Source organism: Corvus moneduloides, chromosome 2 (assembly GCF_009650955.1).
Source record: "Corvus moneduloides isolate bCorMon1 chromosome 2, bCorMon1.pri, whole genome shotgun sequence".
NCBI classification, from domain to species: Eukaryota; Metazoa; Chordata; class Aves; order Passeriformes; family Corvidae; genus Corvus; species Corvus moneduloides.
In genome coordinates, this window is record NC_045477.1 from 101,989,249 (window position 1) to 102,016,061 (window position 26,813).

At 36.5% G+C, this 26,813-nt stretch overlaps 1 protein-coding gene across 6 annotated transcripts in view; it reads right to left on the minus strand.

Annotated features, from left to right (window-relative positions):
* PUDP (pseudouridine 5'-phosphatase) overlaps window positions 1-26,813 on the minus strand; it is a 69,890-nt gene that overhangs the window by 22,009 nt on the left and 21,068 nt on the right. For 3 of the 6 annotated variants that reach the window (XM_032100591.1, XM_032100593.1, XM_032100592.1), the window contains exons 2-3: window positions 20,967-21,185; window positions 7,273-7,502 (exon numbers count right to left, since the gene is read on the minus strand). In XM_032100591.1, coding sequence (XP_031956482.1) covers window positions 7,273-7,502; window positions 20,967-21,185 — 449 coding nt within the window. Of the gene's footprint in view, window positions 1-7,272; window positions 7,503-20,966; window positions 21,186-24,440; window positions 26,240-26,267; window positions 26,449-26,813 lie in introns of those variants that run through there. The other 3 variants (XM_032100594.1, XM_032100595.1, XM_032100597.1) reach the window with 3 other exon arrangements.

Here is a 26,813-nt window from a genome sequence, read left to right on the forward strand (position 1 = left end):
CTTTCTGAGTAAAGAGCTAATGTATCATGTGATAACTAGGACAATTCCCAAGGAAGCCCAAAGGTTGGAAGATTGAATTTCTCAGGTTCAAAAATGCACAAGAAGATGTTTTCCTACATTTTTTCAGAAAGTAGCCCATAGAGTGGACAAGACAAGGATAAAACTCTCTTCTGATCTGCTTTAAAAAGAAAACAGAAGTCCCAGATTGCTGTTATGTTCTCTATGGAGGACTTTTCTTGGCAGTTTAGAAATGTGCTGGAACTAGTTTTCCAATTATGCTTTACAAAAGACTAACTACAAGGTATTTTTAGTTCCTGATGAAAAGACTCAAGCTGTTGAGACTGGGCAATTTTGGATGTATACATAAAAGCAAAAAAATCCCATTTCTCCAAAAAGCTATAAAATCAGAAAAAGGGATGTTCCTTGGACTTGGCACCTCATCTTGGTTAGAAGGCAGACAAGTGGAAATGTTCTGTTCCAAGTCCATAGATACACCCTTTCAGATTTCACCTGCTATCCATTTTCAAAACTTCAGGGCAGGTTCTACACGATAGAACTAAACTAATCTGGGTATACACAAATGATGGGACATACTTCATTCGCCTCTCAATCACTCCATGTACAATAACAGTGAAACCCATGTTACCTAAATCTATGTAATCTAAATTTGTTTAAGGGAGTGAACTCTGCTTTTGTTGCAAAACACTTAAGCAAGGTGTGTGTACTCAGGAGCAGTGTTTTCAATCTCTCATGGCACTGAATCAGTTGCTCAGCTGTCCCACCACCTCCCAGGGTGGACCATCCCCACACCACGACACACTTCTGCCACGGGAGAATCTTCTCTGCTGTGTTTGGAAGCCTGTCACAGTGTAGCACAGGATGCAAGGCTAACAGCAACATTGATAGAGTACAACCTTGAAGATGAGGGGCAAGAAGAAAACACACACCCCAGAAACACTCAAACATCCCAGACTTTCATTCATTCATACGACATGGCTACACTGGAGTTGGCATCAACAAAGCAGACAAGAAGTTCTTTATTGACTTTAACCCATCAAATGCCTAATTAATTCATGAACTGTAAAACATCAGTACGGACAAGACAGTGGCTTCTGAAAAGAAAGACCAAATTCTACTTTCTACCTCAAAATGCACCTTCAGCCAGAAAGAGCTGTGGAGCAACCTTGATCCCTCTTCATAGTAAGCAGCCACTGGCATGTGCTGTATGTCTCTGTCAGACCACACTGTCTGAGAACAACAGTTATCATTTACAAACTCTTTGTTATCTGTCCTCCCAAATGCAGCCTAACACTTTAAAAGTCAGGTATACTCTGACCATTATCATCACAGGTTATATCCACTGGAAAAAACAAATATCTAACAATATGCTAAAACAGCTGGTAAGAACTGTGAGTCCAAGGAGATAAGACAGCAGGGCTTGGGTAAATCAGAATGGTTTATACCATGAATAGCTATTTAGAAGGTTGTTTCAGACGAGAAAAAATTGGTAATGTATGCCTATTCAAAGAAAGACTAGAGCCAAGCTTGAAGAAACAGCCATTAACGTAAATTTGAACTAAGCTGAAAAATGTCAGTGTTTTTACATTTAATGCCCTTTTTTATTTCTAAAATAAAAACTTGTGAATTGCAAACATTCAGGAAAGAGTATAAGCCAATAAATTCATAAAATGGAAAAGGGGAAGATTTATGGTGATTAAAATACGTGATTTCAACAGCAGGGATTCCAATTTACAGCTCAGTGCACCACCTAGAATGGCTGTTCATGTCTGTAATTTCTGTATTTTAAGTAAAGTACTCCTAATACATTCAACCTCCAGGTATACAAAAGGAATAAGAGAAACATCACTAATTAAATACATGCTTGAAAACCATAGTAAGTAAAATATATACACTACATGCATACACTAAAAATGGTGGAATTGAACGGCCAAAAAAAAAAAAAAAGTGGAAAAAGTTAAAAAATAAAGGGGATAACACAAAAAAAAAGGTTTTAGCATCCTTTTATATGATGGTCATGTTAAGTACTAAATCAGCCTTCTTTATCCTGTTTTAGTTGTACAATATAGAATAAAATTACAAAATATTTGAATGTCATAGTGTTCTGAATCTACTGTTCTTTCACTACATTTTCTATAGCAAAAAAGTCGCAGAAAATTTCTCTTTGAACTTCTCCATTCTATGACAAAACATCCACTGAGACTCATAAATCCTAATGCTATTTAATCAGTCTGAAAAAATTTTAATGAGCTCTCTCTAGATTTGGTACAGAGATTATTTGTAACTATGGGATCAATTAATTAATTAGAAATGGAAGAAACTGCAAAGAAATAGTGTTTTAAATTAAGGTAATGATTTACATCACTTCGAACTTTTTAAATAGAACAGATTGATTCTTCATAAGAGAGTTATGACCATTTGTATTACTACAATCTATCCCTGTGTTTAAAAAGTGAATAATAATGGATTTATTTGCTTTTAAACTAATACTAAGGTCCATTATTTTACAGAAAAGCTACAGGCAAATCAACCAAAATACTGGAAAGAAATGCCTTAGCCTTCAACATCCTTAAGCAGGAAGTTAATTATTTGTGTGGTTTTGATGACAGAAGTATCTTAGAAATATGTATAAATCTTGGCATGAGGATGTCAGAAACCCTCTGATTCAGAGTCATATGTAAAATAAATTTGCATACCATTTTTGTTATTATGAAACAAAACTTCTTCAATATAGTATTGAAAAGTTATAGTCAATATATAAATATATATATGTATAAATTTTACAAGTACACACAAATGGCCTGGTTATTATAAACTCTTTTACATAAAAAATTAATATTCTAGTATTTCAAATTTCAAAAGCATGATTTTAAAGAATGTAAGCCCTATAAGTTAAAGTGGAACAGAAAACTATTACAGCTGGCGAGGGGTCAGTAGCTCTGACCAAGGAAGAGGTGACCGGTCCGGAGAGATGGTCCCAAAAGGAATCACCTTCCCAAGGCCTGGTGTCTTCCCTCAGCTGCTGGCTGGAGTGCCCGTGCAGAGACTGTCAGCTCTTTAGTGATTGTCAGCTCATGATTTCAGCTCAGCTCTGCAGGGCAGCCTCCAGGCTGGACCAGAGAGAGACGAGAGGCTCGTGTGGCTGGTTCTGCACGAATGGTAGCTTTATTGTTGGTCCATACTCCAGCAAAGGGGAAAGCCAGGGACGAGAGCTCTCTCCCTCGCAGGGGCAGAGGGCTAGCTTTTATAGGGATACAGGGGATGGGTGCCAGAGGGTAAAGGCCAATGGGTTACAAAGGATCTGCATAGGGTCTCCCAGAGGATTCTGGGTCTGTCTTTTCTCGCCCTAAGTGAAAGTTAGCTGCCTTCCCAGGGAGTCCTGCTGGGAGATTGAGCAATCGCCTTATCTCGGCGATATCTCAGCCCCAGGGCAGGGGCTGGGCATACCCCACAGAAAACTATTGTTTAGCAGAAGTATTTTTGTTTCCTTATTTTTTTTTTCCCAGATCCAGTCTGTGAAGTTAATCACTGAATCACAGGATGAGTCAGATTGGAAAGGACCTCCAGAGCTCATCTGGTCCAACCTCCTCCATTGCACAGGACTATGTCCAGACAAATTTTGAGGATCTCCACAAGCTCTCTGGGCAACCTTTGCAAGTGCTTGGCCTTCCTCACAGTAAAAAAAAGTGTTTCCTGGTGCTCAGACAGTCTCCTGTGTATGTCTGTGTCCATTGCCTTCGGTTCTGTCACTGGGCACCACTGAAAAAAGGTCTGGCGCCTTCTTCACTGCAGTTTCTCTTCAGGTATTCATACACATTAATAAGATCCTCTTGAGCACTCTCTTAACTACAGCCAGACCACTAAAGAAGATGTTAAACAGTACTCAGTGCTCACCCCCGGGGCACACCACTAATCACTAGCACCCAACTAGACTTGCACCACTGATCACAACCCTCTGGGCCTGGCCACTCAGCCAGTTTTCAAACCACCTCACTGTCTGCTCATCCACATCATACAGGTGAGAGTGTCATAGGCACTGCTGCAGTTCAGGTAGACAACAGCCGCTGCTCTCACCCCGTCCACCAGGCCAGTCACTTAATCAAAGAAGTTAATCAAGTTGTTAAGCATGACTTTCCCTTGGTGTAGCCATACTGACTACTCCTGATGGTTTGCTTGCCCTTACTGTGCCTGGAAATGGTTTTCAGGATTAGTTGTTCCATCATCTTTTTCCAGGGATTGAGATCAGGCTGAGAAGCCTGTAGTTCCCTGGGTCATCCTTCTTGCCCAGCTTCAAGACAGGAGTGACATTTGCTGTCTCCAGCCTTCGAGCACTTCTGCCAATGGCCATGATAGATCAAAGATTATGGAAAGCGGTCTTTCAAAGACATCTGCCAGATCCCTCAGCACTTGAGAGTACATCCCATTAGGGTCCCTGGATTTATCAATGTCCAGTTTGTTCAAGTATTCCCTGACCAGAATCCAAACAGAATAACACTGAAAAGTGTCTTTCAATCGTCTAAATAAAATGTATGAAAAAGAACACAGTGTTTTGAATATTGTGGCCTGAAATTTCTATAACATTCGAGAACACATTGTTTCTACATATGTACAGCTCCAGACGGTTTTCATACAAGTTGCATCTGTGCATTTAAGAGAAGAATTTGGAATATATTAAAAAAAATATATAGTAAAATACAAAATTTCTAGTATTTAATTTCGAGATCCTATTTTGATTACCTGACTGATTTACTTAATTACTTACATGACTGTGCATTGTTACTAGTGTTGGAAGTTCATATGATGCTTCGTGCAGCACAAGATAGAAGACCTAGGCTGAATTTGCAGGATGTATCTTTTTTGAAATTCCTGTGCTATCATTTTATCATTATGCTTATTAAGTTCCTAGTTAACCAAAGACTGCAAATCAAAAGGTCAACATTTAAGAAATTCTGAGATGATATTTACGACATCCTTCAATGACGGTAAAGCAGATATAATATCCATTTATAAATCACTTTAAATACCGGTCTACTTGCAGAAGTATGCCTGTATAGCAGCAGCCACTGGCTGATACACCACTACAGCTAAACTCTGCATTTGTTTTTTTCTGTCTACATTGTATTTTTTGCTTAGAGCAGCAGTGAAGTTTTAAAGCAAACCTGAAAGCTCTCACTTGCTCCCTGGTAGTTTGTTTCACTGTGTAGTTTTGGTATGTACTAGGTTGCTCTAGCAGGAAGCTCCAGTGAAAGTTCTTTCCAGGCACTCATCAAGAAACCTCCAATGCTTAAGAATACGTAAAGCTCCAAAGAACCTTATCTCGGCCTAGGATCACAATAAATCTAATCCAGTAGAAAACATTTAAATAATATATAGCATAGGTGTATGGGCCTAAGCACTAGCTATGATGCTCTAACAACCTGTTTTGCTTGAGTCCAGTTACTTGGTTATGTAGACATTACCTTTACCTCCTGATAGTTGGCTGCAGCCTTGGATGTTACTGATTGCTGGCATGAAATCCAGGCCTGCAGCTCTATTAGTTCACCACTTGGGATAAAACTCTGAAGATGACACCATTATACTGCAACTGGTCACAAATGTTTTGGATAGTTTCGCATGTACTGTTTTCATTTCCTTCCTCTTGGGAATTCTGTGCATGTGCAAATTTCTCACACTTTAACATTTGTGACTTTTGTAGATGCAACAAAAAAAAGTTCAGCTGAATTATCTGCACTAAGGGAATTTGATGCTGTAAATTTCTTATAAAGGAAAAATATGGATTCAAACATTTATGTTCTTCTTCACAGAAGAGTTAACAAAATTAAAAATACAGAACTACTATAAACAATCTGTGACTTTGTCTAACATACCTTTAAATTCTAAAACTATTAAGTGTAATACAGATGCTACTATTTCTTCATATATTTTTTTCAATGCTAACACAACTAAAGGATCAAATACAAGTATCTACACATGTCACTGGTCCACTGGTTTTTTGCTTGGTTTTGTGTTGTTTTTTAATGTTTTGTTCTTTTTAAGTATTACCACCTTGTGGGTTTTCTGAAATAGAACCACATACTAAGAGTTTTGGGAAAGCTGCTCCTCTGCTCCTCACATGAAATTATATTTAATTTGCCATTAGCACAGATGACATTGTTTCCTTGTATATGTATATTTGGTGTATCATTTCTGAATATGCAAGCTTACAAATGAAGTAGATTCACATATACAGAACATCAAGAGAAATTGCAACAGAAAATAATCAAACCAAACCAAAACTCAAACCCAGTTTGGTTAACTGTTTGACAGTAAACCACACTGCATCAAACTTAATTCACTTTGTATTCCCAGGCAATGAAAATACCACTTAGACTCTGGGTGAGAACTTGAAGTATGAAAGGCTGAGGAATCTTAGCTAGTCATTCCATATGTATTTGTCTAGCCTTTTTTTCCCAATAATTCTACTGACAGAACAGTAATCACAGTCTAATTTACCTAAATTTTTTTCCTTCAAATTAGCATGTAATGTATTTTTCCACAGTAATGAAACTCCAGAACTTCAGAACTTACGTTCCACTTGGGACAGAGAAGAAGCGAGAAAAATATTCTAAGGATAAAGGCAATTTAATTTAAAATAAAAATGAAGACATTATTTTAAGTAACTCTCAGCTTATGTGAAATATTCTCCCTACAGATTTCTATTTCAGAATAAAGTTTGGAAAGTTATATATAAGATGGGAAAACTAAACACATCTACTATTTTAGAAAGATTGCTCAAACTGGAAGTTTTAAATCGGAAACACGAACTATGATCTCAGCGATTTAGACTGCTAGTGGAAAGATGTAGCTTAGGAAAAATATATGTCCTCTCCACAAAGAACTATATTTAATGTTTCAACGCTTAAGAGGTAAATCAGCCATGAATGGATGAAAAATAAACTGACCTATGTTTAAATAACTGTTTCCAAACTCTGAATAGTGAAGTTAAGCTTGCAGATTTATGTATACAGCAGAAAATCATTATATTTTCCTTTTGCTGCATGCTACCATGTAGTAAGTCAGAGCAATCTGCATAACAAATTCTAGATGTAGTGGGGGAAAATCTCTCTCTTCGACAGCACAAACATCTTTGAAAACAGGGTTTGCTGACTTTTAGAATATTTATATTAATCTAAGTATTTATCACATTAAAAAAAAAATCAACATATAGCCCAAACAGAAAATTTCTAAATTTAACTTGTGCCCTCCCCCTCTTACCTTCTCTGGTGGTGCAGGAGGGTGAAATCTCTTTGCACAAAGTAAAAATGGATCAGGATGTGGCTTGCCACGCTTCAACTCAGGGTCATCTCCCAACACAATATGATGAAAAAGACCGAATAAGTCTTTGTGTCTGGTTGTTTTCTTCTGAAATGACTCTTCACTTGAGCTGCTGGCAACAGCTATGGGTATGTTGTGTTTGTGTAAATGACGGATCAGCTTATTCACCCCTGCAAGGCAAATATATACATTTTAGTTTTTATATATATGCATGTAAGTTGGTATATGTATTAACATTTATACTCAATTACAAAGCATTTAGCAATACTTCAACAATGCTGTCTTACTGAATGTAATAAACCTATTCCAAACAGTCAGTGTAAAAGAAAATTCTTGCTATATCTGAAATGTTCCTTCTAAACTCAAAAATCATGGAACATTCTGTAAGTTACATATCTACTTTTTCTGTTATAAAACAAGGCTTTTCACAATATGTCAAAAATGTGATTAACATCACTACATAATGAGACCCACTGGAAACTCATTAAGCAAGGTCCCCACATTATGTAAGTTTACTAGTTGAAACTCTGAGAGTTTGGGAGAACATTTTCTTTCACATACAGTTATGCTTCTGGGAAAAAAAAAATCAAAGAAATATACTCTTCTCACTGGATTGCAGAGTTTTAATTTCTGAAGCAGGTATCCAGCTGGCTCAAACCAGCCCCTCAGATAGCTCAGTTTCTCTTTTTGCAATTCCTAAAGCAGGTAACACTGAGCAGAGGAGAGCAGCTGTCAGTCACAGTTGTTAATACCAGAGATTTATCTATTGATACTGTGAACCCAGAGTAATGAAACCTCAAATCTTATGAGTAGAAACTTCAATCTGATCCAGTCTTCTAGGGAAGGTTAATGCAGTGAACAGTGAAAACACAACAGTCTGTGTAAGAGGGAAACATACTTTGCTATTCAGTGCAAGTTTTGAGTTTTCTATGAAGGGGTTTTAATGCTCCTGTGCTGAAGCATTCTAAATGCTAGATACCTCTCCCAGACAAAACAATTATCATTACCTAATGAAGAACAAGCATGGATGTCTGGTCTTTATCAATTCACAAGAGAAAATCCTCCATAGCTGTAAAATCATTTCAGCTGTGCTTCTTGGCATTAATCCCAACTGTACTGGACACAGGATATTAGTTTCAGGTAGTTTTGGTTCAAGTAGACTCCAATTGACTTTTGGCTCTTTGAAACACTTCAGCACAATTCTGTTTTCATGTTCCAACTACATGAATTCTTATCTGATTTTTCATGCCTGATTATACAAAAATAATCTTATTCCGTTCCTCCTGATTCACTGTCATAGTTATGTCTGGTGTCTGCTCCCTTAAGCCATTCCTACTCCTCCTTTGCCACCTCAGCATCTCTGATTTGTGTTTCCCTTGTGATCCAGCCATTCAATTCTATAAATAACCATATTATGTGCCATACATTTTTCTTAAGTATAGTCATATGTCCAACTTTGAGAAGTTGTAAGTTCTACTGATAGTAAAGTGTATAGATTACTGAATAGGTGCAGTAACTAATCTACCTATCTGGAAATACAACTTGTAGGTATGACTCTCTACAGATTTCTCATTTATTCTCCAGAATCTAATCAAACAATTAATAACTGACATTTCCAGCCCCATGCTTGTATTTGAAGATGGCCTTTAAACTTTAAATACATGCACTTCTCTAATGTTAGATTTTGAGTTGGACAGACATGGCAAGCAGTACTGCTCATCTACGGTCAATATCTCAGCCTTTTAAAAGCCTTCCTATGCTCCCTTAAGTGGTCATACTAAGCAAGTGCATTTTTCCCCAAATGATGCTACTATGTTCTCTCACTGAAATATGATGTTTAATACAAGCCAACTTTTTATTCCAGATACTTTATATCTTCATTCTGAATCATGTGAAGTAAGTCTATATTAAATTAATGGAAGCATTAACATTCCTTAATGTAAAGCAGTAGGATAAGCATCTCTTCCCTAAAATAAAATGCATTCATTCTAAGGAACTTAATAAATTGCAATGTTTATCAAGGCTACCATACATAAGTGTAGTAATATAAAGCAGTCCAAAGATTACATAAGCAGAAGACTCTTCCTATCTCCTACACCCTTGCTATGATATGGTTAGTTTTCTCTAAAGTTGTGTTCTTTTCTAATAGCTAATTTTCTTTAGTCCCACTGCATCACAGCTTCAGTTAATCTCTGACTGTTTATTCTATGTTTCTACTGAAGGTAGCCAGCCACAGAAAAGCACTGTTGCAGAAAGTTTATTTCTTCAGGGTTCTCTCTTGTGTTCCCCAAGCACATAATGATTTCAGTGTGTAAATGTGTATGCATGTGTGTTTGATTTCTCTTTTTGGCTTCCTTCACAACAAGGGAGCTAAAATGCAGTTGTCCCTAATGTCTCCAGAGAGAAAATATCTACATTATTCAGAAAATGCACTTTAATAAGAATATGCCACTTAAAAAAATATTATTTACATACATGTAAATACAGCAAGATAGGAAAAAAAAAAAACAACAGGGGGCAAATCAGCTGCCCAGAAAAAAAATTAAACTGCATTTGGAAGAATAGGTAGCATAACTTGACAAGCTCAAAACAGTAGCAGCTGAAAAATATTTTCATTCCAGGTTTGATTTCCTTTTTGTAAAAGCTATAAATCAGGAAAATCCATTTTTGTTTGCATCCATTACCACCAGTTTAGCTCTAGACACTTTGCCACCATATCAAATTACTGACGCAATTATTGTAATAATTCAGCATATAATTCTTCATTAAGAAGATAATATCTTTCTTAGTATCCTTCTAATGTTTTAATTTTTTTAAAAGAAAACATCAACAGAAGGGGAATTGAGGAACTGCTTTAAAGATCTGTAAGAAACTTCCCCTGGCAAATACTGTCATTATATCTTCTACAGCTACAAAGGTTTTTCAATCAAATGACAATCAAAACCAACCAATTCAAAACTCAATGGCTATGAAGAAGTATACTGAAAATTCCCATGGCCTGCCTAACTTCTAACTTACTTGTAGCTACCATGTAAGGGATCAAGACCCATCCATCCCAGAGGGATCCCTCTGCTAGACTTCTTGGGACTACCCTCCACCTCTCCTACTGAAAGCTTAATCATATACAGCAAGAATAAAAATTAAAGAAATATCAAAAGAAATAAAGATCTCTGTTTTTCCAGCATAAGAATACAGTCCAAATGTCGCACATAGGCAATAAATATCTTATGCAGAACAACATAAATTCTTCAAGTAATTATAAAAAAATTACAAATAAATATCCCACAAATGTACTCTTGTTTTCAGATAGTCAAAGAGGTAAGTACTGCATCTTTATGCTATCTCTTTAAATAAGAAGTTTTAAATCAGACACAGAAGCTTAATATATACTAACTACAATAGTTAAACACTGGTGACTATTGCACGGAACAATAGGTGAAAAGAATTGTAAGATAAGTTTTGTTACAGAAGCTGCAAAGGAGAAGGATCAACTTTAAATGTCAGCATTTTTAAAACTCAATCACAAATGTTGATGAAGTTATCAACTTTGAGAAAAGAAAAAGAAAACAAACCAACAGAAAGGACCTATTTCTTCTGAGACCACAGACACATTTAAAAGAAAGAGATTGGCTCTTTTGTTCTGAAAATTGAAGAAAAGCATATATATTACTTTATTTTTTTGAAAAAGGAACTTTTATTCCTCCATCAGACTCCAAATGTGGTGTTGTTCTCTTTGGATTCAGCTGATAGCATGGTGACTAATACATTGGATCAACTGACAAACTAAAAATAAGACTTATACCGAACAACAAAACCCTTGGGCTAACTGTCACATTTTCTTTCTCATTGACTAATACAAACATGTACAGCAAGAGTTCAGGAAATCAAATAACGTTACACTAAAATGATCTAATGAGTATCCCTATCTAATTATTTACGTGCTATTACAACACTGTTTTCTACATTATTCCTTTTAAGCCATCACATTTTATAATCAAATGACATTATTGATCATGAGGTGAAAATTAACAAGGTGAAACTCCTGAAAGCTCCTAAACTCAAATTGACGGAAAGCAAAGGGAATTTTTATTTTCCTTTTAGCTTTATACAAACATGATCTGTGCCATGCACAATACTTCAAAACAGTGAACAGAACATATGAGTTTGCTACATTTTATTTGATATAATTTCAAATTTTTGTACCATCCCTTTTCTTGTATTTATCTATCCCCGAGCAAAACACTGTTCTTAACTTGAATCGCTTCTGCATGTCCAGATTCAGATCTATTTCTTTTGAAATGCTTTCAGACAAAGAAGGAAATACTATAAAGCTCTTCTATTTTTTTCAAATACTGGTCTCCAACAAAACTTTTGTCTATGAACATGTTACAGTAGTGTATAAGAATGTTTTTCAAGATAAACAAGAAAGGGATCTCCATGAAGAACTGGGCAAACACGTGAGATAAGGAAGAGAATTATTCAAGCCACTTCAGGACTGAACCTTAATTTCAGTTTCCTCTGTTCCCCAGTTGAATGATGTCCGGTGTTCATATTTCTGCTTGCAGTTGATTCATTTGAAGGCATAACACCATAATACAGACAATCACAAAGCAAGATCTGACAGTACCTTAGCCTGAAAATCCACTTTTTGATTGTCTTATAAACACAGCCAAAGTCCTACAGTCTTCCAGCTTCAGGAAAACAGCTGGTTTGTGTACTGTCAGCACAGACTGCAGGAGCAAGGTCTCATAAATGCTCAGGCCTACACAGACAGCCCCCCTGCCTTCTCTAATGTTTCAGTCCTAAAAAGATGAACATAAGCTATGTAAGAAAAAGCCCTTAAAAATGAACTTCACATGACCTTCTCTCAAGAGAAAGTATACATTGCAAATAGGACCATAGTAAGTTAACTCCTAGAATTTATAAGGTAGATTCTATGAAAATTAAGCTTCAAAATTACATTACAAGACCTAACTGGCTGAGAAGGCCTCAAATAAACAAAGAGTGGCATTTTTAGTGGCATATCCTTTCACAAACACCACAGTGTACTATACCACTCTTGCCACTGTTTAGTTCTCCCCTGAGTGGCACCTAGGTACCAATTACATCTTATTTCTGCTTAATAGTATTTTATCCACTACACAATCCCAGAAAAAAAAACCCAAGAAATCAATAGGCAATAGAGAAATAGAAAATGTGTGTGTGTATTGTTGCCCTTAATTTATCTGAAAGCTAACATGTTCTGCTAGGAAGGACATATAGCAGAAGTATCCACATTTTCCCACCCTTAAACAAAATTCAAACAGCTCACAGGGCTTTCAGATCTGCCCCAACCATCGCACATAATCCTTTATAGCTTACAACTAATTTAGTTAAAGTGTTAACCAACTGTAAAACATTTTGAGCAGGCTGAAAGAGAGAATCATCATATACAGTAATGCCTCATATTATTCCAAATGATTATTGTCCTTATTAAAGCAATTACAGTGTCAGATGTCTAATAATCTAAGAAACAGTATAACGTAGGATTACTTTAGTTCAAGACAGTAAATAATAATAATAATAATAACAACAACAATACCCCCATACAAACAAAATACCATAAATACAGTTTATTTCTTAAACTAATTAAATGCAAGCATTAAGTAGTCAATGAAATCAGGTTACATTGTGAAGTTTCCATAGATTCTGTGTATTCTTCTTCACATTCAAGTGGAAGTTCAAGTTAAATTATTACAGAATGCTGAAGGCTACATCTATGAAAATGATGAAAAACTTTGGCTAGACTTAGAGTGATTATTCTGTGCCTTTTTCTTCATAGTTGTTTTTTTTAGAAAGTAAACACGTGAACTCTTAAACCAACTCAAAATAGAAAATGGGTATTTTAAAATTGATATGAAAATGACTTGCTGCGTTCCAAAGCTTCTCCACACTAATTAGTTAAATAAAAAATATTACTTCTCATTTCACAGAATCACAGAACTGCCTGAGATGGAAGGGTTCCACAAGGACCATCTAGTTCAACAACCTTCACTCACATAAGCCTCAAATTATTATGATTAAAGTAACAACTTTAGTGCTACCTACTGCTGCTGTGTATCCTTTGACATAGTTTTGGGGACTACAAAAATACTTTAGAAAAAGTGAGGTATTTAGGACATTTTACAGATTGTCTTATCCCTCTCTCCAGGTAGTTACTGGTTATTTGGTGATTGATCCAATTACATTCCTGTGCTATGTTTGTCTGTATTTCATAATCGCAATATGCAATTTGTTTGCCCGTTAATTTTAATTGTTGAAAAGATACTCATTCTCCTTATTCCAATAAGCTATACAGACCACTTTCCTTTGTACTATGTAATAATGAGTACTATCAATCACATTTATTTTATTGTCAACTGTCCTTTTATAAGCCAAAGGAAAGATTTTCTCCCCAAACTTTTTGATAAGAAATGTGGTGGTTTGAAAAAAAAATAGGGTGGGGTATGGAAATATGTTAAAAAGGTCTTTTTAACAGAGAACAAAAACTGTAACCATATGGGCAACCAGATCTTTCCCTATGTATATTTTATTGTATCTACATATGCTTATGCTTTCTTGGGAGGGGTAGTTGGGGGTGGTGTAGCTTATTTATTTATTTAACCTGAACTACTTGCCCTCATTCAGAAACACAATTGTTTTTGTTTTTATTTTTATTTTCATATCATGTTTGACTAGTCTTTTAATCTACTACTTCTTTTATCCTGTTTCTCTTTGCTGATGCACATGTATGGTTTGTTTCTCTTTCCCTGCTATACTTTTGGAGCTTGTCTACACCATGTAGCCCGTGCTAATATGACTACACTTGCTAAGTCTTGTAGCTCAGATGCAGCCTATTCTGAAGAAGAAACAACATGGCTACAGACTTTTTAAAAGAACACTGTATTAATCAACAGATTTTCAGACCTGTGCACTGAAATATTTGTTGGAAGAACTATACCAGTCACCATACTCTTTCTTTACATAGTTTCTGCACAAATTCATAGAATGTTTTGTGTTGGAAAGGATCTTAGAGATCATCTAGTTCCAACACCCCTGCCATGGGCAGGGCCTACTTTTTCTAGGTCAGGTTGCTCAAAGACCCATCCAGCCTGGCCTTGAACATTTCCAAGGATGGGACATTCATAGCTTCTCTGGGCAATCTCTCCCAGTGCCTCACCATCCTCACAGAAAAGAACTTCTTCCTAATACCAAACTTAAACCTACTCCCTTTCAGTTTGAAGCCATTCCTCCTTGTCCTGTCACTTCATGCCCTTGTAAAAAGTCCTTCTTCTGCTTTCTCGTGAGCTACTGGAAGGTGCTATTAAGTCTCCCTTGAGTCTTCTCCAGGCTGAACAACCCCTATTCTCTCAATCAGTCTTCAAGGAGAGAGGCTTCATCCCTCTGATCATCTTCGTGGTCCTCCTCTGAACTTGTTTCAACAGGTGCAAATCCTTCTTACGCTAGGTGCCCCACAGCTGGATGCAGCACTCCAGGTGGGGTCCCAAAAAGAACAGAGTAGAAGGGCAGAATAACCTCCCTTGACCTGCTGGACACACTTCTTTGGATACAGTCTAGGTCACAGTTAGCTTTCTGGGATGTGAGCACACATTGCCAGGTTGTGTTGAGCTTCTTGTCAATCAACACCCCCAAGTCTCTCTTACCAGGGCTGCTCTTAGTCTATTCTCTGCCCAGCCTGTATTGGTGCTTCGGATGACCTCAACTCAGGTGCAGAACCTTGTACTTGGCCTTGTTGACCTTCATGAGGTTTTCACTGACACACCTCTCAAGCCTGTCCAAGTCCCTCTGGATGGCACGCCTTCCCTTCAGCATGCTGACTGGCCACACAGCCCAGTATCCTCAGCAAATTTGCTAAGAGTGCACTGAACCCCACTGTCCATGTTGCCAACAAGAATGTTAAACAGCAGTGGTCAAATACAACTTCGTGCTTTTCTCACAGATGTTCAGTACTCCCTCACATACATCTGCTCATTCATCACTGTAGATACAGTTACTTTTCTACTCACACTAAGCAGCATGAGCAGAGAGGACACTTGACCTCTGGGGAGGCAAAATCAAGGCTCTTTAGACACCCATATTCAAGTCCACTTCATTTTGCTGTAAAGTTACATGACACAAGCTGTCCAAGAGTGTTTGGTGTATATCTGGAAGAAAAGACTTACTGCTGAGAAAAAGACTAAAGGAAACTGAAAGGTCCATACAGTGTTTAAATTAAGTGTGCATACATTATGCAGGTCTTGATGATTTATGTTCAGTTGTACACAAATGGAAGTATTAAGGATAAATATAGCTTCTGTATTAAAAAGACTACTCCGTTTTTCCAAAATCATTTACAGTTCCCACACTGAATGTGATATGACACCACATCAAATGTGGTAGAACTTTTCAAGATTTCATCACTTTTTTTAATCAAAGAAAAGTTAACATTACCACTCAGAGCTTTGTCAGGTTGATTAGATTTCTAACCAATTCCAAGATAATCCACTAAGTTCACAAAAACAAATCCAAGAAACCTTAGCAGCCTCTGAACACTAAAAGCACTCAACAAAACAAAACAATCTCACTTAGAAAAAGAAGCTGCTGTTTGTTGACTTAAGTAACAAAATTATCTAAAAATATTTTTTATGTAATCTGGTTTGCTACAACAATTGCAAGCCCATCACTGGTGCTATTAATTATATACACTTTCTCTCAATCCTCAGATGAAGTCAGGATTGCTGCTGTGAAGGTGACAGTGTGACAGAGGTGATGTCATACACTGCTTGATTTAATTGCCATGAATGCTTTAACTTGGTTAGCCCTGAACAGGCAGTTGGACTAGAGAACATTTGTACATCCCTTCCAACTGAAATAGTTTTGTTCTATTCTTTCTATTCTGTTCTATTCTATTCTATTTCTATTCTATTCCATTTCTGAATCTCATGAAACTATGGAAACACAGCTCTCAGATCAACCTCCTTCTTTATTTGTTATGACATACTGTTTAAAAATGCTATCTGCAATGATATGTTATCCTTTCTCCAAGCTACAAAAGTAGAGGTGGAAACTACCGGCCTACCCCCACTTTAGAAGGCAATGTCTATAAATAAAGAATTTTATCTTCTCATCTTATTGCTCCCTAAAAAGTATCAGAGATCCTTCTGGTTAGAGAGACTTCCTATTCATCAAATCATTACTCTCATTTTAGTCTGGACACATGCACGACCACAGAAAGAATGTAAGTTCTAAATTTTACATAATTCAAAAACTGCATCAACTGTGTTGCTGATTTCCTGATGAAAGTATGTTTGGGTTGCAGTCCTTTAGAACTTGATGTAAAGGCCAAATGTTTGATATCAGCCAAACAGGAAGCACCATTCTGAGTTTGCAGCTAATTGGCTGATCTTTAGGGGTTACAGGCTCACTGAGCCCAGCATGGACTCACTAGAGTTTCCTACCATTAAAACAAAAACAGCAAGGAAAAGAAAAGATAGCATGGTAGGAAGTCTGTTTAACTGTCAAGGGCACAACATGAATCAAGGAAGCAATAGTTAAGCAAACTAGACTGCTGGTTGAATGGAACTGTTAAGGAAAAAAAGAAAAATTTGGAGTGAGTTGCCATTGAAATTTGAACTGTTTTCCTTTCTTCTCTTTTTGTGCTTTCTGACTGGCTTCATTTGGTACTAAAATTGAGGTATGAAATTATCTCCTCATGGCTGCAAGAGACAGTCAACTTTCTTCAACTGGAAAATAGCTTGCACATCACATTCTGCACTGGCTGAACAGAAGATGCAACAACTAAATCCCAGTTACCGTGAAAACAACCCAGGAATGGAAAATGTCCAAAAGGTATATACACAGCCACACAATCCTTAAAGATCTGTGCTTTGTGATAATGATGATGAGCCAAAACCCAGAGACTACAGAGAAAGAATAACAGTAGTTTCATAATCCTGACATGATTATAGCAACTGTTGTATAATTTGGAGTTCAGTTTTCTCACTCTGTATATATTCTAGGTTTATGCAAAAGCACACCTATATATGTCTAGGTAAATATACATATGCATGGTTTTCTTCTGTTCTGCTTGTCATTCCCTCATCTTCTGACTATGCACTTCCCTGCAACTTAGAAATGTTCAAAATGCATTTGCAGAAACAGAAAGCCTACTACATTACTCTTGTAGATAACAATGTCTGTACTCTGACAGAAATATTTAGAAAAGCAGCACAGTGGCAGGCCTGTCATTTTGTAAGTGTCATCTTGGATTAATTTTTCTCCACTGAATCAAAATTACCATTCTTTAAGATTCTTCCAGAACTAAAAATAAATCTGTGAAAAACTCTCAAATAGTTACCGGAAAATTCCATATTGGAAATGGATGTAGTCTCTTCTTAGATGACATTTGTATTTTGACCACAGCCTGATGTATTGAAGCTTGTCTGTCAGTCTGGCATACTGAAATAGCCAAAATTCAGTCTTCAGCCACTAATATCTCAGAGCTATTGTACACAAGCCTGTGCCATGGTTTAACCCCAGCTGGACACTAAGTACCACACAGCTTCTCTGTGTGTGTGTGTGTCCTCCCTGGTGGGATGGGAAGAAGAATCATGAAAAAAAGTAACTTGTGGGTTGAGATAAGAACAGATTAATAATCAAAACAAAGTAATAATGATAATAATAATACTACCAGTTTTAAAACGAAAGGGAGAGTGGGAGGGACAGATAAAACCTAAGAAGAGTGATGCACAATAGAATTGCTCACCACCTGTTGACTGATGCCTAGCCCATCCTCAAGCCACAATTGGTCCCTCTCCTGGGTAACAACTCCCGTTTATATACTGGGCATGATGTGCTATGGCATGGAATATCCCTTTGGCCAGTTCAGATAAGCTGTCCTGACCATGCTCCCTCCTTGCTTATTGTGCACTTATTCACTGGCAGAGCACGAGAAAATGAAAAATCTTTAATTTGGGGCAAGCATTACTTAAACATCAGTGTGTCATCAACTTTATTCTTGTACTAAATCCAAAACACATCACTGCACCTGCTACTAAGTAGAAAATAAACTCTATCTCAGCCAGAACCAGGACAGGTTTCTCACCTGTCAGACAAAGAACTGCTTTACAAATTAAATAGTCATTTAAATTCCACACTATCCTTAATCTTCACTGATATACCTGTCACTTACTTGATTTAGGAATTTACAGAGCTATCGTCTTTGGCAAGACCACATGCATAGCTCATCCAGAAACAAGTGCCACTTGTGACTTGCCACAGAAACAAGTCACTTTTTCAAACATCATTGGTCACTGTTTAGCATTGCTCTCCACCAAATCAAATTTCAATCCAATTTTTTGGACGAGCTTTAGAAATTGATTGAAAAACAGAACCTCACACATTTACTAAATGTCAAAAGATGGCCAGAGACACGGCACTTTGGAGTCATCTTACACCATTAATATGACAATTAACTTTCACTTTCCTGTATTTACCTGTAACCATCTGAAAGATCAGTTTAGACAGAGAACAAGGGAAACTCAAAATGTTACCACAATCTTACGTCTTGCACAACACATGCAAGGAACCCATTTTTAATTAAAGAACATTAAGTGACTGTAAAATAAATCTGCAATCCATTAATAAACATCCTCAGAAGATACAGAAAGACAGAATGAGATTTAAAAATCTGGTTCACTGGAGAACAGTTTCTAAAGAAACTAAATAGTAAGTAACTGGAGCCATTTTCCTCTAGCTTATTAGCTGTCATCAACTTGGTTTCCCAAAATTCATGGCAATTCAGCTTGTATCTCGTATCTTGTGACCAAGTAAGTACAGATCACATCACTTTAGTGACCAAAGATGCCTTTGCTCTCTACAATGGCCACTGAGCATAAAGTATTCTAGTTCACATCAATTCTACTTTAGAATATAGACTGAAAAAGTTATCACATGTATTTAGTTGAACTGAAAAGATAATCAGTTGAACAATTTTGGTGATGACAAAAATGTTTACTTGTTTTTCCTAGCACTAATTTTGCTTGTTTCATCCATAATAGTCCAGCTTCAGTGAGCCTAAAATTCACTTTTGAAGGCAGGAACAGTACAAAACTTCATGTTTCCTTTGGCTAATCTGTTTCATCACCTTTGTAACTCTGTTCAAGCCAGCTCAGCCACATTATCACAATCTTCAGCAGGCACAGAGTATCCACTTAATAGCATCAATTACTCATGTTGTTTCTTTACAGCAACTCTTCTTTGTGTCACCTAACACTTTACCTGGTCTGTTCATCTGGCATTTTCTAAACCCAGATTAGGATTTTTTATTTGGCTTGCAAAAGATATATTTGAAAAGTCAGTCCCAGAAGCTTGAGATGAAAAACAAAAAACACATCCATCCAACTTTCTTATTTTTCTGGGAAGTTTAACTAGGCTTACAGTTTCAAGTGGATCTATAAGTGAGAGAGATGCAATTTGAAAAATCTTGTACATAAAAGACATTAGAGAGATAACTAAGTTAGAAAGACAACTAAGTTGGACACACAATGTACTAAAGTTTTTAAGCTGCTGAAAAAATCACAGCTATTATTTTTGCTGCTTGTTATTTATTCGTAACATATCACATATTTTTAACCTTTATCCTCTTAATGCATTATGAAACTAGATATAAAAAAGCTTCTAAAAATTAAAACATTAATGTGCTGTAGAAATTGTCAGAACACATGAGCACACATTCAAAGAGAAAAAATAACTGTTAAACGTACTTTGACATGCAGTTATTTCACTTCTAATACTTTTTTATAGTCCTTTCTTCCTATTTTTTTTCCCTTCATAAATTATTGATATTTGCTCCAGAAAGTTTAACATTGCACATAAAGTTAGCAGCAATCCTAGCTTTAGGTACTGATAGTGTTGCATGGCTGAGGATTTCTCCCTAAGCATTTCAAATCTAAATGCAATTGAATACAAAATTATACATTCACGCTACAGGTAAGATTCATCCTCTTGCTTATCTTGAGTTACCTCATTGAAGCTACTCACTTGGGCATCCTGCACAATCACTGTTAAAAGACACGTATCTTGAGAAGGTAAGGAAACTCACCTGTCTTAGGATAACCTGAAAAATCCTCCTTCTCCACTGACACACTCAGACACTGTACTTGAATTACAATTTTCAGGTTAGGCAAGATCAATCCCAACAGAAAGAACCCATGGGCCCCCATACTTCTAAAGGTGCAGGCAAAGGCATCTATGCTTCACAAAGTCAGACTATGCTTATGGTCAGGTAAAACACAGCTGCCAACAACAATTATAAAGAATGTTTAGTTTACTAAACAGAATCAATGCACATGTATCTAGTCCTTTTTTTTCTTTTAAAACATGAAAAAAAGCTTTTCTCCAAGTAAATAGTGAAAAAAAATCTGTCAACTTTAATACGTAAAATATCCTTTTAAACAGGTAAATAAAGAGGTGGATTTAGGTAAATTTTCTAAAACAAGAGCAACAAAACAATCTGTAAGATCAGCTGCTTTGTGGAAGGCAGACTACAAACTTCTACCTTGATCAGCATTTAAATAATTCCATAAAGAGTTTATAAATGCTGCAAAGAAACATACCTGGCATCAACTCAGCAGTGTGGAATATCTTCTCCTGCATCATTTTACTTTCATTCAATAATTCTTCTGTGGTTATTGGAAGACCTAGAACTTCTCGAATAGTCTCTGCTGCTTCTGGGGCTTGTTTACCCATAACCAAGGATTTCACATCCCAGTTATAGGTCTTTCCAAAACGCCCACAGATCTGTTCAAACACTACTGAATAGAGATGCTCAGTATCTGTAAAAAAAAAAAAAAAAATAAACCTATGTATAGACAGGTAGGCAGCTGGTCTTGCAGATAGACCACATAAATGGTCAGAGAATGAACTGCCAGGACCCAGAGGGCATATAGCAAAGTGGATAAAATTACTCCCTTTATTTGCAGGAGGGAACTAATCCTTCTACAATCACCTCAGAGGTACCCAGGTTTTTCAAGCTGTCATTTCTGCATTAAGAAAAGGTAAATTAGGGTCTTAACAAATAACTATCTGGACCTGCTCTTTCATCACCTTTCTTTACTATCCAAGTTAGCAAGCAGTGTCTTGATTAAAATACCCTATTTAGGCTTTCCATGAGAAAGAAAAGAAAGGAAGGAAGGAAATCTGGTACTTGGGGGGGATGTCATTACATATTCCATGTAAATTGAAAAAAGAAAAAAGATTTAATTATTTAAGAGTGTCTTTGAGCGGAAGCTTCTGAGTGCCTTCAAAGACATTACAGTCATTATTACAGTGCTGCTGGCACCACTGTATTTACAAGGGATTACTCAAGCAAAACACACTCACTTATATTTCCAGGAGATTTCAGACAAGAGTAAACTTCAGATTGAATTTTGGCAGTGATCCTATCAGCTTATATGTCAAAGGTGGTTTTAGGTTTAAAGCTATTTTTTTTTAATACAAACAAACAATTCTACCTTTCCTCCCCTCCTCCTCCAACAAATTTTTGAAAAAGAAGGTCATTAACATTTAATTTAACGCTAATATGGGGACAAAAAGTACTTTCAGCTCTTGTCCTCATTTCAGCAAAGACCTCGAACACTGGCTTTTCTACCAGTCTATCTTTTTAAACAGTCTCCTCTGAAAAGTCAGCTACTGCTGTTAACCATGCTTTAATTTCCTTCTAATGCATGTCTCTGCCTTCTGTGTCTCTAAAGATATATTTATTATTATCACTTTAGCAATGAAAGGCAAAAGCAAGGAAATAAACTATTTAGAGAAACTAGGGACTTCACTTATCAACATGGCCTATGTCACGTAAAAATTTTTTTAATGGAGATAATAGAGTAGTGAAATTATTCATGTGTATATTGTCTCACTTTCTGAATACATCAGAATTATGCAGGAGTGATTAAACTTTAAGCTTTAACAAAGATACTGGGAAGAAAACAGTCTGAAGAAAGAGGCATAGAGCCCATGACTACAGCACATGCCAAGACCTTCCCCGCAGTTAGACAAATACTCCCTGCTTCACCACAGTAATCTGTTGTCCTGAGATCAGCAGACAATTCTGATCTGAAAGCAAATGAGAAACACAGGGGCCATTTCACCATCATATGAACTTGCAGTACAGAATACATTTTCTGCCACCTGCCAGAGTGCTTTAGTCTACGTCTCCCTTCGGTAACTAGAGGAGATCTTGAGCCAAAAGATCAGATAAAGACTCAACATACTTGTCTGGAGTATTTAACAGAGCAGCAAAGGGTTCACAAAACCTCTCACCTTAAAAATAGAGGCAAAAAAACCCCCCACCTGTACTACTCTTTGTAAATGCTCCTTAAACAACTACACCTAAGGGAAAAATATTACAAGTGATCTTGGAGACCCTTCAAACACACAGGAAAAGTGTCACAGCAGAAACACAGGCAAATGGTCTCTGAAAAGTATTAAGCTGGCTAACATGAGGAAGGAGAAAAGAAAAAAGAACAACAACAAAAATTCCTCCAGTTTGCTTGAAAATGCCAGGTGGTACTCTCTGCAAGCTAGGAAGGTAAACTAAGAATACGATTTTTAAAATTCACAGGTCTCACTTTCCTTTTTGTTTTAATAAACTAGTTTTTCTTCTATATCTCAGACTCACCAGGTGATGGACATAAAATTCTTACCCAAAGTTTAAATTGGAAACTGAAAATCAGTCCTCATCCTATTAAATAGTACATAGCAAGCTAAGCAGAATTAAAACAAAGCAAGGAAACAAAAAATTCTAGAACATGAAAATTTTCCTATGGGTCTCTAATATAATTACATGTTAATCTATTTGAAAGTGAAAGGTTCAACTTTATAGCTAAATATACTACTTTAAATAGTCTCCCATATTTTAAATATTACATAGCTGACTTGTGAATGAAATTTTATTTATTTTCCTTAAAAGAAGCTTAATGATGTCCAGATTGCAGACCTAAAAACAGTCTTTTATGCAATGTTCCAGTTTGTCAACAGAAGAGCACTCATGAACAAATTTGAGTCAAACCTATTAAAACAATTGCTTACTTATTCATACTGTGCTATAACATAGTTTTCTATGTGCTGAGAAACAAAACAAAACGCAAACCAAACAAACAAGAATACTCCCAAATTAGTCAACACATTTGTATCCTACATTTAATTTAAATATACCTAAGTCCTACAAAGCAATGTGTATGTTTGGACAAGCAGAATGCCAGAGAGTCTTCTTTCCTTCCCTCCCCTGATTAATTATAGTTAAAAGACTTGGCTTACAAAACCTTTAACTTTTCTTTCAAAGAGATCATTGTCACTCTACCTTAAGTCATAGCATGTGGACTCTGGACATTGACGTAGTTGCAATGAAAATTAACATAATTTCAAGATTCATGACCTCTTGTAGGATTCTCTATATTTGTATTGCTTGAAAATCAACATGATTTTAATTTTCATGAGTAGATGACAAAAGCATGGATGTGGACATTTCACTTGCTCAAACAGATATATTTCACTACAGTACATGAATAAAATCTGAAATCTGAGGAAAAAATTATGCATATATACACTGGAATCTGAGAAGGTCACTGCTGATAAATCTGCATTTCCTACATACATGTATAACAGATAAGGACATTTTTCTTTTAATCGAAGACAAAGGAAGATCTATATGTTCCCCTTATAATTAAAGAGCAGTAAATAAATACTAAATAATGATACAACTTCAAGATTCCTATCGGAAAGGAGCAATCTCAAAAAAAAGGCAGGCTAACTTTTTCACCATTGTAACAAGAAAGAAACCACACACAGTTCAAAGGATTGATCCGAGTTTAAATAGTGAAGCATAATTTCATACTGCTATAAATCTACTATACAAAAGAAATTATATCTAACTTCCACACATGAATAAAACCCATTGATGAAATGAAACAAGCAAGAGGAATTAAAAGTTCAACTCAAGTGCCTAATTATAGGCCCCTACTGTTATTTACTCTGGTATGCCTAAGACATCCACACATATCTAATGTTAAAAAGGTAATTTAGGCAAGACTCACACTTCATGGCATGAGCAGGCAGACGCCCTACAGCATCCCAAGTGTTTCACACTCACACACACATTTCAGCAAGTGAATCCAGCCCCAGCTGCTAGCCTCCATCAGGAATACAAGCTGTGAACACAATAGGACATATGTGGTAGTGGCCCATTCTAATAATGGGAAGGAAAAGCAAGGATTCTTAGCTCCTGCAATTTCCAGTAAATGTATACGCTTTCGAAATACTCTTTTTATTTCTAGCTCTCATCTCTTGAAATATCTTTTACATGGACATTATCAGCACAACATACAGTCCATTTGCTCACTACATTTCACTGGGAATGAGTAACATTCATTCCCTAGCCACATATCATCTTCTAGTCATTTTTATAGTGACCCTTCTTCTATATAAAAGCATAGTCAGCTCCACTGGTGTTGTTTACAGCGTGCAAAAGCCAGTCACAATAAATACAAATAAAGTGACAAGAATGACAGAGGCACTGGATTACTCAATTTGTGATCTGGCACAAAAATATGCTGACATGTATCCAGAAAGACCTACAGGTCACTCGGCAACCCATCACAGTGAATATCTGGAGTGCATGATCTGCTCAAATCAGTGCAGAGTCTCAACTAGATGTGCAGATCTGCCTAGGCTGGGGGTATAGCAAACATCAAAACAATATGTAAGCCTCATCTTTATCACTTACTTACACATAAAGACAACTTAAGACAGAAAATTATGACTTCATGAATACAGAACTTCGTTTTTCTAGAAGATTACACACCTTCAAATTTAATATTATGTTATTGTTATTCTAAAATAATCTCTAGTTCATCAAGGAGATGAGATTAGTAGGCGTGAAACATCCTTTTAGCCATAGCTCATCTTAATCATTAGTTTTGAGTTCATTATTTGAATAACCCATCTCAATTTTGCATTACGCTTCCCAGATGAAATACAGCTATGATTTATCCATCCTTCTGCTAGGACCCTAAACCATCTTAAATAGAGTTTTAATTGTGTCCATTCAATATATTTCAGTAATTCAAAATCAGACCCTGGACAACTAAACTCTGCAGGATTTGATTTTTTTTTTTTTTTTAAGGAATAGAAAAGCGGTAAAAGAGAACAGTTTTAAGTTAAGCAACAGGTTCCTTGTGTCCATACCTGTGAGGCAAATTTCTACGCAAATGTAGAAGAGAATAATTTTCAGTATTCAGTTGAGCCAAATTTAAACACAGTCAGTAATTTTTACCAACATTTTGGCTGAGGACTGAGAAAAACTCTTAAGATTTTGTCACCATCAATACTGAATGAACACATAGGTGCCTATGATTTTGCTTTCCTATCAGTCTTCCACATTATTCCCATAATCTCTTTCGAGTATGCAACAGTGTAAAAAAACATACAAATTACTGCAACACTCAATTGGGGCACAAGAGATAAATATAATTATAAACCAGAATATAATTATAGAAGTGTGAATATTTCCCCTGCTTTTTGCAACTCATTTGGTGGCATTTAGCACAGTATAAACTGTTAACTTGCGAACAAATCTATACAAGAGCTGAAATGGGGGCAGTTGGGACTAGATCAATCAAGATTAGATATTTCCTCTATATATAGAGTAGTAACATTCACATTTTCTCTCATTTCTGGGTTTAGATAAAACACAGGCCATTGTGTGTTTATTCTCCCACTGTTCTCCCACTGTATCATTAAACAGTGTTAAAGAACATGGGACACAGCAATGGCAAAGCCAATTTTGACAGATTTCCCATCAGAAACACTAGCTTTGTCTAGTCCAGAGTATCACATACTCAGTCATTGATCCTCATACCCACCTATTTCAACATCAGCAAAATCATGTACTCACGGTTCTTCTTCCTCTCCCTCTTCCAAGCACACAAAAGATACGGCTGAGCAGCTCACTGACCAGTTGTGTCAAGTCTGTGAGACTCAGGAGTGAAGTAAATGCTGCAGCACTGCATGAAAGCCAGGGAATGGATGTCTTTCAGCAAATCTCTGTACGTAAAGAGATGTCTCATCAATCTTGCCATTCTACAACACCTCTCCCCACAGGCAGTACATGCTCTTAGCTCATTCAGTTACACAAATGAACCAATTCTTGAAATATGTGGATTTCAACAACTGAGGATGTGTGTATCAAACAGTGAGCCATTTACACATTTCCAAATGGTGTGTGGACTATCACAGATTTTAGGAAGCACCACTGGCAAAATGAAAGCCACATGGCTATCCACAAAGTTGCAAGATTCTGCTGGTGGTTTTCCTGGTAAAAACCAGGAAAAGAAAAAAATGGGAAACCAACGGCCTCTGAACAGCAAACTTAGAATAGATCAAGGAACATTCTCTCAAGAGAAAGAAGA